This window comes from Cebus imitator, unplaced genomic scaffold, assembly GCF_001604975.1.
Source record: "Cebus imitator isolate Cc_AM_T3 unplaced genomic scaffold, Cebus_imitator-1.0 Scaffold1, whole genome shotgun sequence".
NCBI classification, from domain to species: domain Eukaryota; kingdom Metazoa; phylum Chordata; class Mammalia; order Primates; family Cebidae; genus Cebus; species Cebus imitator.
This window is the reverse complement of record NW_016107316.1, coordinates 2,914,333-2,928,287: the sequence shown is the minus strand read 5'-3', so window position 1 is coordinate 2,928,287 and position 13,955 is coordinate 2,914,333. Positions and strand designations below refer to the sequence as shown.

At 49.2% G+C, this 13,955-nt stretch overlaps 1 protein-coding gene across 4 annotated transcripts in view; it reads right to left on the bottom strand.

Annotated features, from left to right (window-relative positions):
• Window positions 1-3,748: 3,748 nt before the first annotated feature.
• The window catches only part of CUNH2orf50 (chromosome unknown C2orf50 homolog), an 18,585-nt gene continuing 8,378 nt past the window's right edge, over window positions 3,749-13,955 (bottom strand). Inside the window, exons 3-4 of one of the 4 annotated variants that reach the window (XM_037737320.1) lie at window positions 11,019-11,240; window positions 3,749-3,906 (exon numbers count right to left, since the gene is read on the bottom strand). In XM_037737320.1, coding sequence (XP_037593248.1) covers window positions 11,049-11,240 — 192 coding nt within the window. In that variant the 3' untranslated portion in view covers window positions 3,749-3,906; window positions 11,019-11,048. Of the gene's footprint in view, window positions 3,907-7,140; window positions 7,883-10,438; window positions 10,573-11,018; window positions 11,241-13,955 lie in introns of those variants that run through there. The other 3 variants (XM_017525700.2, XM_017525707.2, XM_037737319.1) reach the window with 3 other exon arrangements.

The following is a 13,955-nucleotide window of genomic DNA, read 5'->3' as shown; positions in this document are numbered from 1 at the left end:
CGCTCCTACAAATGTTTTAGTTTCTCTCACTAAGCATATCAGGAATTAAAGTTTGCAGGGCACTGAACGCCCGCCTAAGGTCTGAGTGCACCCTCCGGGTTTTACAGGCGGAGACCTGGGCCGGAGAGGCTCGACGGGACCAAAGCTCCCGGGTGGCCCCATTCGTGCAGTTTCAGAGCGCCTGGCCTGTCTGCAGCCTGGGACAGAAGGCTTCCCTTCGGAGGGCGTGAGCCCTGGACCGGAGGGGCTCCCAGAAGCCTTGCATTTGAGCACTTCACAGTGAAACTGTTTCTTAGGGATTTATCCTGATAAAAGAAAGTAACTTGGACGTGGCCGTCTAAGGCACAAACTGAGGGAAAGGGAAAGGACGCATTTTCCAACCTCGGAAAATGGCCTGTGTATTAGGGTATGAAGCAGGAAAAAAATCACCAAATACATGCCAGAATCCACAATCGCTGGTTTTGTGCCGTAAACTTCAGCCGGGAAGGCTGAGGGACGGGAGCTGGGTCAGCTTCGCAGTTTGGAGTTCTGGCCAAGGCTCTTTCTCTTCAGCCTCACCAGCCCATCACCTCCGCCTATGGAAAAAAAGCCAGGTGCTGAGTCCTGCCTCCCAAGTCTAAATGAGAACAGGATGTTCAGAAGGGAACCCTTAAAGGAAATTGGACTTGGGCCTGTCCTGGCTACATTGATAATGATCATTGCCCCGTGAAGCGGAAAGATTGCTTAAGTCCAGGAGTTCAAGACCAGCCTGGACAACATGGGAAAACCCCACCTCTACTAAAAATACAAAAATTAGCCGGGCGTGGTGTTGCGTGCCTGTGATCCCGGCTACTCGGGAGGCTGAGGCAGGAGGATGGCTTGAACCTAGGCGGTGGAGGTTTGTAGTGAATTGAGATCACGCCACTGCACTCCAGCCTGGACGACAGAGCCAGACCCTGTCTCAAAAATAAATAAATAAATAATATATATTAAAAATATACATTTTTTGAAGAAGAAAATAGGGAAGTAAAGAGCTTTTCTACAAGCATCAGCAGCGTGCCAGATGTTTTACTTTCATCGTGTCATGTGACACATCCCTTGAAGCAAGCAGGTGGTCCTGGTTGGAAGTGCCTGGTCCCCGCCACATGGCAGTGGGACTTCCTCTTCCCCCTCTGCCCCAGGCTTGGACTCTGTTTATTCCAGGGGATGGCCAGGATCTGGGCCCCCAGGACTAGTGTTAGCAGGGAGCTGCTCCCACCTGTCCTGGGAGCCCAAGCTGCTCTAGCATTTGGGGATGCAGGCAGCATGAGGGGCCTTTGAGGGGTCTGAGTGCTCCCAGGACCACGCAGGGAGTGGTCTCCTCCATTGTGGAACAAATGCTGTTCCTGGCCCAGGACACGGCATCCACCTGCTCTGGGGGTCAGCTATCTGAGGCAGGTCTGTGGAAGAGGATTTCTTCCTGACTCACAGAGCCCTCCCTGGCTACTCTGCATGAAGACCAGGATGGGGTGATGTGGGCGTGTGGCCCTTGGGGGTTAGGCAGACCTCAGCTGTCCTCCCAGCATTGGCCCCTACAGACTGCATGAGCTTAGACAGACCTTAACTTCCCTGTCCCTCGGTGTCATTTTTAAAAGGGGAGAACTTTCCCCCTCAGAAGGTTATTGAGAGGCACAGAATAAGTGCCCAATGTGTCATTCCCCACCAGGTGCAAACCAGCAAAGGCTTTTTGGGATTTGTGGGCACTAGCTTTGCTCCTGAGGCTGTGTGGGGTTGGGGGCGGTCCAGATGGATCCAGGGTTGGGCCAAGCAGGAATGCGTTTGGGTCTCAGCCCCCATGCCCAGCTGGGACATCTCAAGAGCATGCCAGCTGTTCTGCTCAGAGGATGGCCTCAAAACAGCTGAACTGCAAGGCTCCTCTGTCCCTTCAGGAGGTTGGGGAGGGTCTGGGTGGGTGGTATCTACTCACTGCGATATCTCTCCAGCACAAGACAGGTCCCCCATGTTAGAGACCTCTGCCTCCTCCCCAGCTCAACATGGCAACCCTGGTCACAGTCCGTTACAGGAACCTAACCCCACTCCTGGGCCTCGGCTGCACAGAGTGAATCAGCGCCCTGACTGAAGCTGGCTAAGGAGTCTCCTTGAAACCGCCTTTGCAAAAATTATAGCTGGGGAAATTATGACAGTGAAAGAGGTCAGACCTAACTGACTCCATCTTGCTTCTAACATTTAAGCTGTCCTTGTCCCTTTCTGGGCACAGGCCAAACCAACCTTGGGAAGGAATTTAGCTTATAGTTTGACTCTGAAACAAAATTGATAATAGCCCTTTCCTGAAAAGAGACTTGTCTGCCTTTGTAGGACTAATAAATTAGCTACAAGATTAGAAATTTTGGTTTAGGGTCACACAGTCTCTGGCTGCAAGAGTCTGAGCCTTCCCAAATTGCTCCTGGGGATCACATCACTATTGTAAAACCTGAGATCTGTGCTTGTTATATTTTGCAGACCCTGTACTGGATGGATCAGTTGACACCACCCAGACCAGTCATCTGGCTCAGTCAGCTTTGCAATCCCACTCAGTAACAGAAGACAGCAAGAACACTTCACTTGAACCCCACTATGATTCCATCTCCATCCTGACCAATCAGCACTCCCCACTTCCCAAGCCCCTACTGGCCAAATTATCTTTAAAAACTTCCATCCACAGGCTGGGCGCGGTGGTTCACAACTGTAATCCCAGGACTTTGGTAGAGCAAGCGGGGGTGGATCATGAGTTCAGGAGTTCGAGACCAGCATGGTCAACATGGCAAAACCCGTCTCTACTAGAAATACAAAAAATTAGCCGGGCATGGTAGCGAGTGCTTGTAATCCCAGCTACTCGGGAGCCTGAGGGAGGAGAATCACCTGAATCCCAGAGGCGGAGGTTGCAGTGAGCTGAGATTGTGCCACTGCACTTTAGCCTGGGTGACAGAGAGAGACTCCATCTCAAACACAACAACAACAAAAGAAACCAGCTCAGGGAGACTGATTTGAGGAATAATTAAACTCTGGTCTCCCGCATGGCCAGCTCTGTGTGAATTACTCTTCATTGCAATTCCCCTGTTTTGATAAATCAGCTCCAACTAGGCAATGGGCAAGGTGAGCCCTTTAGGTGGTTACACCTTCACGTGGGGATGTGGAATTGAGCAGTAATTGATTCCATACCTTCCCCACTCCCTCCCCCCACTGTCTTCAACAAAGGAGATGTGAACTCAAGAGCCTTTGGTGGTGGCAGTAAACCCAAAGTATCTGAAACAAGTCTCAACCAATTTAAAAGTTTATTTTGCCAAGGAGGTCCTGGCGACATGTGCCCAAGGTGGTTGAGGTACAGCTTGGTTTTATAGACTTTAGGGAGACATGAGACATCGATTAATATATGTAAGATATACTTTGGTTCCATCCAGTAAGGCAGGACAACTCCAGGATAGGTAGATGAGAGGCAATAGATTGCATTCCTTTTTTTTTTTTTTTTTTTTTTTGGTTTTGTCTTTTTTTTTTTTTTTTTTTTTTTTTTTTTTTTGGAGATGGCATCTCTCTCTGTCGCCCAGACTGGAGTACAGTGGAGCCATCTCGGCTCACTGCAACCTCCACCTCCCAGGTTCAAGCGATTCTCCTGCCTCAGCCTCCTGAGTAGCTGGGATTACAGGCACGTGCCACCATGCCTGGCTAATTTTTATATTTTTAGTAGAGATGGGGTTTCATCATGTTGGTCAGGCTGGTCTCAAATGCCTGACCTCGTAATCTACCCGCCTCGGCCTCCCAAAGTGCTGGGATTACAGGCATGAGCCACTGTGCCCAGCCACGTTGCAATCCTTTGAGTCCTTGATCAGCCTTTCAGCGAATACACAATCTAGTCTGGCTCAGTGAGTATGCATTTTTACATAAACAATAGGGCTGAGGAAGCAATTAGACAAGCATTTCGGGTGAGCAGAGGAATGACTTTCTGTCCTGCACCTATTAAAATCAGCTATCATTTTACACTGCCAGGGTGAAAGTCAACAGAACTGTTTCAGGGTAAAGTTTTTTTTTTTTTGGCCGGGCGCAGTGGCTCACACCTGTAATCCCAGGACTTTGGGAGGCCGAGGCGGGTAGATTACGAGGTCAAGAGATTGAAACTATCCTGGCCAACATGGGGAAACCCCCTGTCTACTAAAAAATACAAAAATTAGCTGGGCGTGGTGGCACATGCCTGTAGTCCCAACTACTCAGGAGGCTGAGGCAGGAGAATTGCTTGAACCCGGGAGGTGGAGTTTACAGTGAGCCGAGATTGTGCCACTGCACTCTAGCTTGGCGCCTGGCGACAGCAAGACTGTCTCAAAAAAAAAAAAAAGAAAGAAAAGTTTTTTTTGTTTGTTTTAAATTCTTGGCATGATCCTGAATAGGGCAAAGATCTTGAGGCCCACAAGGAATTTCCTTCGGGAAATTGTGAGGGAGGCATGTAGCCCTCTTATCTTTACAGCCATCTTATTCAGGAATTAAAATGGGAGGCAGGATCCCCACGTGACTTTTCCGTTAGGTTAGTGATTTTGGAGTCTTGAGATTTATTTTTCTTTCACAGTGGCCATTCTCCCACCTTCATTTTTTAAAAAAATTCTTAAACCACCAGACACGGCGGCTCACACCTGTAATCCCAGCACTTTAAGAGGCTAACGCTGGTGGATCACCTGAGGCCGAGAGTAGACCAGCCTGGCCAACATGGTGAAACTCTGTCTCTGCAAAAATACAAAAATTAGCTGGGTATGGTGGCGAGTGCCTGTAATCCCAGCTGCTCTTGAGGCTGAGACAGAAGAATCACTTGAAACAGGGAGGCAAAGACTGCAGTGAGCTGAGATTGCACCACTGCATGCCAGCCTGGGCAACAGAGCAAGACTCTGTCTCAAAAAAAAAAAAAACCCTAAACTGATAGAAAGGTTTCAAAAACAGTACCGTGAACACCCATGTACTCTTCACCTACACGAATCAGTTGTTGACAGTTTTATCTCACTTGTTTTCTCGGTCCCTATTTACACCCCACGCAAATTGTTTGTTAAGCCACTTGCAAGTTTGTTATATACATCACAGCACTTTTCAGCAAACACCTCCTAAGAACAAGGGCCTTCTTCAGCAGAGCCTCAATGGAATCACCACACTCTGCACTTTCGCGATGATACATTTAGTCTGCAAAGTGTCCTTTAGAGTTTTTTGTTTGTTTGTTTGTTTTTTGAGACAGAGCCTCGCTCTGTCACCCAGGCTGGAGTGCAGTGGCACGATCTAGGCTCGCCACAACCTCCGCCTCCCAGATTCAAGCAATTCTCCTGCCTCAGCCTCCTGAGTGGCTGGTCCTATAGGCGCCCACCACCATGCCCAGCTAATTTTTGTATATTTAGTAAAGAGGGGTTTCACCATTTTGGCCAGGCTGGTCTTGAACTCCTGACCTCGTGATCTACCCGTCTTGACCTCCCAAAGAGCTGGGGTTATAGGTCTGAGTCACCACACCTGACCTAGAGCTCTTTTGCTTTGACCCAGGAGCCAGTCAAGGATCAGGGGCTGAATCACTTCCCCAGCCTTCCTTTGTCTTTTATGACATTGACTTTTTTTTTTTCCCGAGACAGGGTCTCATTCTGTCGTCCAGGCTGGAGGGCAGTGGCGAGATCACAGCTCACTGTAACCTTGACTTCCTGGGCTTAGGTGATTCTACCACGTCAACCTCCCAAGCAGCTGGGGTGGCAGGCATGCATCACCACACCTGGCTAATTTTTTGTATTTTTAGTAGAGACATGGTTTTAGCACATTGTACAGGCTGGTCTCGAACCCCTGAGCTCGAGCAATCCACCCACCTTAGCCTCCCAAAGTGCTGGCATTACAGGCATGAGTCACCATGCCCAGTAGGCATGGATGTTCTTGAAGAATCGAGGCCAACTCTTTTTTTTTTTTTTTTTTGAGACAGAGTTTCACTCTTGTTACCCAGGCTGGAGTGCAATGGCGCGATCTCGGCTCACCGCAACCTCCGCCTCCTGGGTTCAGGCAACTCTCCTGCCTCAACCTGAGTAGCTGGGATTACAGTCATGCGCCACAATGCCCAGCTAATGTTTTGTAGTTTTAGCAGAGACGGGGTTTCACCATGTTGACCAGGATGGTCTCAATCTCTTGACCTTATGATCCACCTGCCTCGGCCTCCCAAAGTGCTGGGATTACAGGCTTGAGCCACTGCGCCCGGCAAGGCCAACTCTTTGGCAGAATGCTTCTCAATTTGAGTTTGCCCAGAGCTTCTTCCTGATTATACTTTGGTTACTTTCTTTTTTTTTGGCAGGAGTGCTTCCTAGGCGAGTGGTCCTCGATGAACCACACCAGGAGGAGCCTGGAGTCAGCTGCTCTATTATTGATGAGGTCTGGACTGATAGTTTGGTTAAGGCAGTATCTTCCAGATTTCAGCATTTACCGTTCCTTAAGAATCTTTCACTCAATCATCTTAGTGTCTTTTATTGATTCTTGCCTAAATCAAGAATGAATTTTCTGTACTCTGCAATGACATGTCATTATGCCAAACCCCACCTCACAACACTACTGTGATCACTGTGGGTCATTCAATGGTGATTTTTCTGTTATTGTTTATTCTGCATTCTTCAACAAAAAAGAGTTTTCGTTAGAACTTAAAATTTCATAAAAATCTATTGGTATGAACTAATGGATTCTTTGTTATTATTATTATTTTTGAGACTGAGTCTCACTCTATCGCCAGGCTGGAGTGCAGTGGCGTGATCCTGACTCACTGCAATTTCCATTTTCCAGTTTCAAGCAATTCTCCTGCCTCAGCCTCCTGAATAGCTGGGACTACAGGCACGTACCACCACGCCCGGCTAATTTTTTTGTATTTTTAGTAGAGACAGGGTTTCACCATGTTAGCCAGGACGGTCTCGATCTCTTGACCTTGTGATCCACCCGCCTCGGCCTCCCAAAGTGCTGGGATTACAGGCGTGAGCCACCGCGCCCGGCCTGTTATTATTATTAATGTTATTTGGTGGGGCTTGTGGGCACTGGCTGGGAGGATCATGGGCCTGATTGGGGGGCTATTACGATTCTTCATTTTGATGCTCATGTTGTCCCAAATTTAGGTTGGTCCTTTATTCCTTTTCCATATCCTCATTTTTTAATTTTCCTTAGCTTCTGGCACAGGAAGTTGCTCCAGGCGCATCTTGTACTTCTGTGGATGGAGGTCATTTTTTGTCACCTGGAAGCAGAGACGCTGGTTCTGCTACAGACAGGAGAGAGAAGCAGAGGTGCTCAGAGGAGCAGCAATTAAAAGTGAAACAAGTATCCCTCCAGGCTCGCTATGGCTCTCAGCTCCTGATTCCAGCCTTTGCACGAAGCCCTGCTGCCTCCTGGCCCTTGGTCTCCAAGTACCCATCTTTTTATAGGTAATGCCCCCTTTTCCTTTTGCTGGTGCTGACCCTGCAGACTTGGTGCCCTCTTCTTCACCACCTCCTGGCCCATCTACCCTCCTGTGTTATGGCCCAATGAGGTGAGAGGCTGGCATTGGGATTTCACTGCAGATGCCTCTCTGTCCTGTTTCCTGGGCTCCCAGTGAGTGAGACAGGGAAGGTTAGAAGCAGGCATCTTCTTGAAAGGAAGGCAGATGTGGCAAGGAGCAGAGGGTGGTTGGGGCTGGTTGTGAGGAGGGGTTCGGCATGAGACAGGTCATTGCAGAGTATAGAAAGCAGTTCTGCTTGCGGAAGCCCTCAGTGTGCTTGCATGGTTCGGTTGGAGCCTGGCGCGCTAGTGATGTGCCATGAGAAAAACATGCCCAGGAGGCTTTCGGTCCAAGAGAACAAGAGACATGCACAGAAGACTTCACTAGCCTGAAGTGAGGAGCCAAGTCTAGCCAAGCCCAGACCTGTGACCAAGGATGGGGGTGTTTTGTTACACAGCATTGTCACAGCTGACTAATGCACTCTGTAAAAGAACCCAAGCCCCTTTGTTCTTCAGTACTCCCTGAATACTCAAAGAAGGGAATCCTGGAGCTGGAGATGCCCTTAAATCTGTCTCCTTCTCTCCTCCCCCTGTTTTATAACTGGGGAGGCTGAGGTCTGGAGGGGGGAAGACAGCATGGAGAAGTCACACATGAGATGGGTCCTGGTCTTCACTAGTTATGTGACCCTGACCAGATTGTGTGAAGGCTTTGGCTTAGTTTCTAAACTTCTCAAATGGTGACAATTATAATATGTGCAAAAGACACAATGTGGGTAATGTGCCAAGCCCAGAGTCTGTTCCTATAGGCTGCATCGTCTGTAAGTGGCTGTGCTTCTAGGAGAGGCGGAACCAGCACAGGTCCCTGGCTCTCCTCACCACCCTCCAGGCCGCTCAGTGATTCCCTCCCCTCTGCACAGGCCTGACCACCTGCAGCCACCCTTAACCTTGACTTTTCTTGTACCTCTCTCTCCCTCAGATGGAAATCTGTCTTTATTTTGAGTGTGAAAATAATATAAGGCAGGCTTATCGCAAAAACGCAGACTGGGTCTTTAAGGAGCGTCCAGCATCTTTGTACCCGCCCAGCCCAAGGGCAAGCACTCGACCTTCAAAGGATGCTGCCAGGATGCAACCAGGATCCCTGGCCATCCTGGCCACTGACCTTTGCCCAGATGGCAATCTCAGAGTGGAAAGGAACCCAGCTTCCGTCTCAGACACTGAGAAAGAAGGCAGTGGCCTCCAGATCCAAGTAGGAAGGATGTGCCTTGTTGGCCTACCTGAGTCTCTTCCTGGCCGAGTCACATTGGGCCTGGTCGGCTCCATCACACACTCGCACAGGGCCAGGGTGTGGCATGAAGCACAGGGGCTGAGTGTGGCATGGAAATAGCCTGTCCTGTGTAACTCCTGGTAACATCGATGCCTATTCTTGGTGGTAGCAGGGATCCCAGGGATTGGAAAAATCAATTTTCCCTTTCTCAAGGATCAAGTCACTTTCTTAAGCAGAAAAATCCTATGATTTGCTAAATTCTGGGGAATCAATTTATTGAGGATTAAAGGGGACCCATATGGCATAGTGCTTAAGTATACAGTTTTCGGAGTCAGACTCAACTGCCGAGTCTGAACCTCAGCTTCACCATTTGCCAGCTGTGTGACCTTGTCCAAGTGATTTAACCTCTCTGTGCTTTAGTTGCTTTATCATAGGAGGATCTATCTCAAAGGGCAGCTGAGAGGATTAAATGAGTTAATACATGCAAATAACTGACGTTTAGCTACTGCCGAATAAGACCCAAGCAAGCATCAAAGACAGACCAGTCATTTCAGCCCCTGCCCCATTTTCCTCTCATTTCAGGAGGCCACGACTGGGGTCCCACAGAGGACACTGGGCTTCAAGCTTGAGGCCTGGGATTCATGTATGTTTGGAATTTTATTTCACCTCTCCGGATCTCAGGTTTTGCTTGTGTTAAATGAATATGAAATCCGTGCCTATTTATTCCCTTGGGTTGTTGAGCAGGTGCATTTAAAATGCTTTACCCTAGAGATGTGGACTATTGTTTTGGCTTTGGCCAGTTTTTGTTTATTTGTATGTTTGTTTCCCTGAACACAAAAGGCATTTGTTTACTCCTCTGCCAGCCCAATGGGGGTGTAGGGAGGTTCTGCTCCACGAGCTCACTCAGGGCTCCAGGCTTGGGCCTGCTGCACTCCTCCATCCTGTGCCCCTCCCTTCCCCACATCCTCCAAGTCCTCTCCCTTCTTCAGCTGATGGGGAAAAGAGAACAAGCCAATACCTGGAGTGTCTCATGGACCAGGTCTGGAAGGGAGACCTAGGGTTTTTGCTCCCACTCCACTGGCCATGGCTCTGTCACATGCTCCACCCAAACCAAGGGAAAACACAGCCTAGCATAGTGCCCAGAAGAAGAGGAGAATGCGGATGTTTGAAAGAATGAATCCATTTGTATTTTAACCAACAAAGAGGAACTAAGCCTTTTCTGCATTTTTTGCTTAAATATGAAGGTTGTGATGTAATCACAAGGGTCCTGAAAAGATGGAGGAGTGAAGCCAGATGCCTGTAATCCCAGTTCTTTGGAAGGCCAAGGTGGGAGTATCATTTGAGCCCAAAAGTTCAAGACCAGCCAGGGCAACATAGTGAGACACCCATCTCTACATAAAATTTTAAAAATTAGCCAGGCATGGTGGCATATGCCTGTATTCCTAGCTACTTGGGAAGCTGAGGTGGGAAGATTGTTTGAGCCTGGGAGTGTGAGGCTGCAGTGAGTTATAATCATGCCACTGTCCTCCAGCCTTGGTGACAGAGTAAGACACTGTCTGAAAAAAAGAAAGAGAGAGGGAGGGAAAGAAAGAAGAAAAAAGAAAGAGGGAGGGAGAGCAAAGATGAAGGAGTGAGGCAGGAGAGAGAGAGAATGATGAGACTGGATTTGAAGATGCTAGAATGCTGGCTTTGAAGACAGAGTAAGGAGCTGCTCAGGATTGCAGGCTGCCTTGAGAAACTGGAAAAAAATGTGGAAATAGATTCTTCTCCAGGTCCTCCTAAAAGAGCACAGCTCTGCAACATGTCGATTTTGGCCCGGTGACACCATGTCGGAGTTGTGATCTTCAGAGCTGTCAGATGATACATTTGTGTTGTTTTAAGCTACATAGTTTGTGGTCACTGGTCACAGCAGCTGCAAGGAGTGAACACACCGTATCACAGGAGAGGAGACGGAGGAACAGCAGCAGCTGTTGCAGGAGGCAGCTCCAGGTTCCACAGCTCATCAGAGTCATGAGCTGGACTTGAACCGAGGCATTTGGTGCCCCTGACCGCAATGCAGGGTCCCTTTCGTGGGGCACCCAGGGGTTCCCGAGCTGGAAGGGCTGGGGGTTGTATGGCCGTGGACCGGTTACTGAGTCCTCTGAATCTCACATGTAAAAAGTGAGTAAGAGCGACCCCGTGGAGCCCTCTGGAAGGGTGTCCTGCAACTTAGAGACAGTGCAGCCCCAAGCTGCCTTGTGTGGGGAGCTGACTGGTGCTGTCGTGGGCCGGGTCTCTGGTCCCCACCCACGCCCACCTGAGGAAGGCCAGCCAGCCCTCCTTGCTCCTAGATGGGCTGCATCTCGTCCTCCAGCTTCTTCTTCCGGACCCCTTCTGTGAAGAAGAAGTCCATGTGGATGAGGCTCTGTCCCAGGGGCGTGTCCAGCCTGCTGCCCACAACCCGGTTAGTGGAACTGGGAACTGTATCCGAAAAGAGAGGCACATGGTCTGGCAACTTTTCAGGCTCCTTCTTATTGCCCTGAGAAGAGGGGACAGCTCAGGTCACACAAAGCTTCAAAAAAGGAGGACCATAGGATGGGAGAGGACCACGCAGAGAGCAGGTGCCACTCTGTGTGAAGCGTCTCCAGGCGATTCAGTCCTGGTTTGAACTTGGGACCCTGCAAGAGTGACTCGCCACGGCCTCTGCCAAGCTTGCCCTCTTCTTCCTCCCCTCCCCCTCCCCAGGTGCCTCCCAGATCCCTTAGCTTTTATGCTGCAACCTGCAGAGATCAAGGGAAGGATCAGATCTTATTCCCCTTTCCATCCTCATGACTAAGACACTGCTTTACATCTGGTGGGAGGTTTCGATTTGTTGTTGTTGTTGTTGTTTTGTAGATTTGTTCTCAGAGTACAACATTCGCATGGAAAAGTGCGCAGGTCATCACTGTCCAGTTTGACAAATGTTCACAAAGATGCCCACGTGCCCAACCAGATCAAGGGATATGATCACCCCGCCCCCACCTCCTTTCAGCCCCTCAGCCACTGTCTCTGCTTCCAAGGCAACCTGATCCTGACCTGTAATGCCATGCATTAGTTTTGCCTGGCTTTGAACTCCACATTAGTGGAATCATGGCTCTTCTGTCTGGCTTCTTTCTCTCAACATTATGTTTGTGAGATTCATTCACATTTTGTGTGTGATTGCTGTCCATTTATTCTCAGTGCTGTATGTTACTCCATGGTGGGAACTGTGTGAATATCCCACAAGTTATTCACCTGTATCACCACTGATCACTATTGGGTTGACTCTAGTTTGGAGCTCTTATGGGTAGTGCCGTTCTGGGCATATGTGAACATGCCTTTGGGTGAACTCTATAATGGATGCGTGCATGAAATAATGAGTAAATGTAATCCAATGTCCAGGCACCGTGGCTCATGCCTTTAATCCCAGCACTTTGAGAAACCTAGATGGAAAGATTCAGACCAGCCTGGGCAACATGGTGAGACCCCATCTCTACAAAAATTACAAAATTAGTTGGGTGTGGTGGCGCATGTGTGTAGCCCAGCTACTCAGGAGGCTGAGGTGAGAGGATCACTTGAGCCCAGGAGGTTGAGGCTGCAGTGAGCCATGATCATGCTACTGCACTCCAGCCTGGGCAACAGAGTGAGACCATGTCCATCAATCTATCTATCTATCTGTCTGTCTGTCTGTCTATCTATCTATCTATCTATCATCTATCTATCTATCTATCAAGTGAGAAAACATCCTCAGCTCTTCCTGCCCCTGCTTAGGGGTACGTTTCTGCTACCCTGTGTCTAATAGAAGTGACATGACCTGTCAGGTAAGGAGATCCTGGCTGTTACCTGGCAAAGTGCATGCCGAGGTGGCTCCACCCTTTGGCCATGATGCAGGTGTCAGTAGTCAGGTTGCTATCACATAGCCCCTAGCAGGGAGAGACTCTTACAGGCTGGAAGCCCAGACAAGATGCCCAGGACAGGATATCAGGTCCCATGAGCTGAATTTTCCCTCCAGAATAGATAGCAATAAGCCCAGCAGGTCCACGGTGCGGGCATTAAACCTTTCCTCAACCTGGCAAGGTCCATATCAGCACGGCCACCCCAGTGAGTGACTTTCCACATTGCTCATCTTCCAGGTTGGTTCTTTGGCCATGCAATGGCGGGATCTCGGCTCACCGCAATCTCCGCCTCCCGGGTTCAAGTGATTCCCCTACCTCAGCCTCCTGAATAGCTGGGATTACAGGCATGCACCGCCATGCCTGGTTAATTTTTGTATTTTTAGTAGAGACACGGTTTCTTCATGTTGGTTAGGCTGGTCGCTAACTCCAGACCTCAGGTGATCTGCTCACCTCGGCCGCCCAAAATGCTAGGATTATAGGCATAAGCCACTATGACCATCTTTTTTATAGTGAGATCTATCTTTCCATTCACTCATTCATCCAGCATGAACTGAATGTTCACACTGTTATGGTCTCTGGGGGATGGGGCAAATGCTAGGGCTGCGGTAGGGTGCAGTGATGAATTCATATTCATCTTTTCTCTTTTTAAAAATATTTGTCATTTTTGTAGAGATGGGGTCTCCCTATGTTGCCCAGGCTGGTCTTGAACTCATGGGCCCAAGTGATCCTCCCACCTCTGCCTCCCCAAGTGCTGGGATTACATGCATGGGCGACAACTCCTGGCTTCATCCGTTCTTTTAAGGAGTTCAGAGCTGGTGAAATTGGGCATTGCAGTATTATATTACATGCAGTACCGAAATAACAGGTGAGATACGCTGGTGAATCAAAGGAAGGAGTGATCTGATCAAGCCCGCCCAGGAAGGGAGATTCCCCAGAAGAGGGGCACTAGAGCTGGGTCTTGAAGAGTGAATAGGAGCCCATCAGGCTGACCAGGTGGGAAGGACATCAGCAGGGGATGCGCATGCCCAAAGGCATGGATGAAAGTGTGTTGTGGGGCCTGGGTGCAGTGGTTTATGCCTATAATCCCAGCACTTTGGGAGGCCAAGGCAGTTGGATCATTTGAGGTCAGGAGTTCGAGACCAGCCTGGCTAACATGGTGAAACCCCGTCTCTACTAAAAATACAAAAATTAGCCAGGCATGGTGGAGTGCACCTATAATCTCAGCTTGGGGGGCTGAGGCAGGAGAATCTCTAGAATCCAGGAGGTGGAGGTTGCAGTGAGCCAAAATTGTACCACTGCACTTCAGCCTGGATGACAGAGCAAGACTCCATCTCAAAAAA